This window comes from Phyllopteryx taeniolatus, chromosome 5, assembly GCF_024500385.1.
Source record: "Phyllopteryx taeniolatus isolate TA_2022b chromosome 5, UOR_Ptae_1.2, whole genome shotgun sequence".
Lineage (NCBI taxonomy): Eukaryota > Metazoa > Chordata > Actinopteri > Syngnathiformes > Syngnathidae > Phyllopteryx > Phyllopteryx taeniolatus.
Genome location: NC_084506.1, coordinates 18097331 through 18100946, shown reverse-complemented (window position 1 = coordinate 18100946; position 3616 = coordinate 18097331). Strand labels below are relative to the sequence as shown.

The 3616-nt window shown below is 42.7% G+C and overlaps 1 protein-coding gene across 1 annotated transcript in view; it reads right to left on the bottom strand.

Annotated features, from left to right (window-relative positions):
* The window catches only part of LOC133477934 (ornithine decarboxylase antizyme 2-like), a 12971-nt gene that overhangs the window by 4656 nt on the left and 4699 nt on the right, over window positions 1-3616 (bottom strand). The window contains 2 exon segments of the mRNA XM_061773303.1: window positions 384-464; window positions 466-532. Coding sequence (XP_061629287.1) covers window positions 384-464; window positions 466-532 — 148 coding nt within the window.

Below are 3616 nucleotides of genomic sequence, written 5' to 3'. Positions count from 1 at the left end.
TTAAATATTACTGCAGCATAGTGACAGTGTTCTGTGTTTCATCATTAAATCCCCGTGAAGTATGTCTTTGTGTATTTATACCAAGGTGGGCACACCAGAATGAGCAGCACAATGCCCTTTGAATTATCATGATGCAAAATTATTATTATTATTATTTTTTTAAACATTCTATTCAACCAAATTATAACTGTTTTTAATACATGCACACAATATACTATAGAGTGCTTTTTTTTTTTAATTAAAAACATTTCTAATATGGCATTTCCATTCATTTCAATGGTGAATGGTGATTTGAGATAAGTGTTTTGAATTATGAGCATGGAACAAATTTGAGTTAAGCGCTCAGAAAAATCTTGACTTGCGCACTGTATGAGAGTGCTCACCTTGTGTAGTAGTACGCCGAGAGAGTGATCCCTGACTGTCCCTCGCCCACCCGGGATCTTCAGCTGTGGGTGAGGGGCATCAGGAGCACCACTGAGGCCCCGGTGGCTGCGGAATGGAGCTGGTCAGCCGCGAGCCCGCTAACCAGGAACTGCACAGACACAGACAGACCAGCAGGAGACCCTAATGTGAGTCAATTTCAAGGGAAGACCAACATTTGTGTTCCTTTTCTATTAAGTGTGGATTGGTGGAGGTTTTCCTTTATAAAAGATGCAGCGGTCCAACCTAGACGCACATACGTCTGGCAGCTCCTAAAGCGCCGTGGTCAGACATACTTGAAGCAATTTTCATCAACAAGCGTTAGTGCGATTGGTCGGTCGAGCTCAGCAGTATACGCGATGAATAGGCTTCTCGATGGTGCACTCAACTGTGCTAAGTGAAGTGTGGAAGGGCCAAAAAGATCATTTAAAATAAATCCCCGTTTTGTTGGCAACACAATGCCAGAAAATAAAGAATGCAAACTTTGGGCTGAACATTAATTCAGGTCTAGTCAGCTGATTCCGTCTCAAGAGTTTTTTTTGTTAAATTACATTTCAGTAGAGCACAGTTCAGATCACTACTGCACAAACTATGTTATTATGTAGGCTTTTGTTCTTTCTTTCTAACAGATCACATCAGTGACCGGTGGCTGTCTTCAGTGAGGCGAAGCATCCCCAGCAAGCACATGACGGGCAGACACCTCTGCAAATAGCCCGCCGGGCTTTTTGGTAACACAGCTCTTGAGTTGCAGCCGCATTAACAGACATGAGAGCGACGTGTTCAGGCCAACTTTGTCTGGCATGTGAGCAAACTACTGAAATGTGAGGCCATCAAACAGCTGCCTGACAGGCTAGTTTGCTGGAGAATGTTGACATATCGGCATTATGTGCGCCCGCCGCAGAACATTTGTTATTCTGTGAGCCGCGTCGTTTCCTGACGACCCGACAGGTCACCCATGACGACCTGAGATGAGTCGATCAGGCCCAGATTGCCAGCTACGGAAAACACACGAGTGCTCACTTGGAAACCTTTTCTCTGTCATGCGCAAGACCAGGCTGTAAACATCCTCTGAGGTCCATACTATAAGAAAATGTGATGCAAAGAGCAAACAATTATTAGACGGGGTGTATTTTTTGAGTGTGGTGGGCCATCGACAGCTCATGAATTAATGTGCTTTTTACGTGTTTATTTTCTTGTCGTTTGTTGAATAAAGCAATTGAAAGTTCACCAGCAGCTGCGTCTGCCCTTGGCCACTTGTCACGGCAGTTTATTTGGTAGGCTATATTAAATTAGCTTACATCGTTACGTTACCTCTTGTGTTGGTGATTGCAGAAATGCTGTTACGGAACACAGTTGTACTTCATCTTTTTTCTAAAGTGTGAAAAACAAACTACAATAATATGAAATATGCTTTCTAGGTAGAAAGCCCATATGCCTCGTTATTGATGAAGACTTGGGCCTACTGTATTTTAAAGTTGATCATGACGGTGGTACTTAAGAGAGCCAACTATTTTTTTTAGGGGGATAATTGATGTAAAACAATTTGAGAACCACTAGTGTACAACTATACCTGCTTTTCTTTTGATGAATATTGACGTGGAAGCACTATCAAGAAACTAATCCGATAAGAACAGCGGGGAGGAGAGACTGGCAGGACACAGATGGAGGAAGTGATAAAGATGACACCGCTTGCCAACAAGAGCTGCTTGTCTTTTTTTCCCCCGTCTGCCTGAACCTGATGGACGTGCCAGCTATTTGTGAAAGGCAACACTGATATTTAACGCGGCTTCGCCATACTGCGACAGCCACCCTGAACCGAGGTGGTGACGAGGTCATCCTAAAAACAGAATGTAGCTTTTGTTTTTAAGAAGGTCAAACGACACACGCGAGGTGTACTTTAGCGAAAAGACATTTCAAGATTGTGAGAAGTGCAACAGGAGGGCGAACGTGATGGTGGAATGCTGCCCTTCCTGGCCTCGCTTGGACAAGAATCAGATGAGTTTAAAATAAATAAATAAAAAGGGATGAACGTAGACAATTTGGAGGACAGCCAAGAGACACACGGGGAACAAAACATCCCCAGAGAAGACCGGAAAACCTAACAGCACAATAGCGTGCTTCGGAACAACCAACGAGGCAAATTAAAACTGAGAGCAGGAGGTTGGGCGTTGCGCCGGATTAAGGCTACATTGCGAGGATGCAACGTTTGAAGTCGTTTGGAATTCAGGAGCTTAGTTATAGTAGTTATTCAGGAAATGTGTTCTAACTTTGAGGGGCTGAATTAGAATATATAGTACAATAAAAATAATACTCCAGTAACAGTAAAAGTGCACATTTGAGAGTGGCCTTCTATTGTGGGCACCCTACGGCACAGCTATGCAATAATCATGCTGTCTAATTAGCATCTTGATATGCCACAACTGTGAGGTGGATGGCTTGTCAAGGCAAAGCAGAAGTGCTCACTAATACAGATTTCGACAGATTTGTAGGGGAAAAAAACAAACAAAAAAAAACAGATAAAGTTTAGCTCATGAAAAATGGGAGCAAAAGTGGGTTACTTTTGGTAGCAATCAAATAAAATCTCTAGGAGGAGTTTGTTTTCAAGGACGCATGGAAAAGGTCAAAATGATCCTTAAAAAATAAATAAAATGGAAGTCTTAATATATCACGATAGTGAAAACTTGCTTCAATGGCTGACATTTTCAAATATTACATTTTCACCATAATAAATAGGCCTGTCTCTTTCTGAATATGGGTGAGTTGTTTGGCCTAAAAACAAGAAAGAAGTGAAGCAATTTCAAGGCCGGTTCCTCAAAAATAAGAAAAAAAAGTCAGCTGGCATGTTTCACCAGAGCGACGCGTTGACTCCAACAAGTTTGGCAGGGCTGCTGCATGTTAAAGTCGATCACAGGAACAGGATCACGTCACCTGATCTGAAACCCGAGAGACCAATCCATCCTGAACCCTGAACTCAAATCAAACACCCACAGTAAACCAAACATTGACTTTGTACCAGCTGCCTTTGCCAGCCACTACTGTATTGTGCTCAACTGACCCACATCTTCTATTGCACTCGTCTTTCTTCGATAAGCAGAGACTTTGCAGGTAACACAAACTGGAGCTTCACGAGCAGGCAGTGCAAATATGCCAGCCTTTTAAAAAGCGAGGCTAAAAGTAGAAGACGTACATGGCTGGC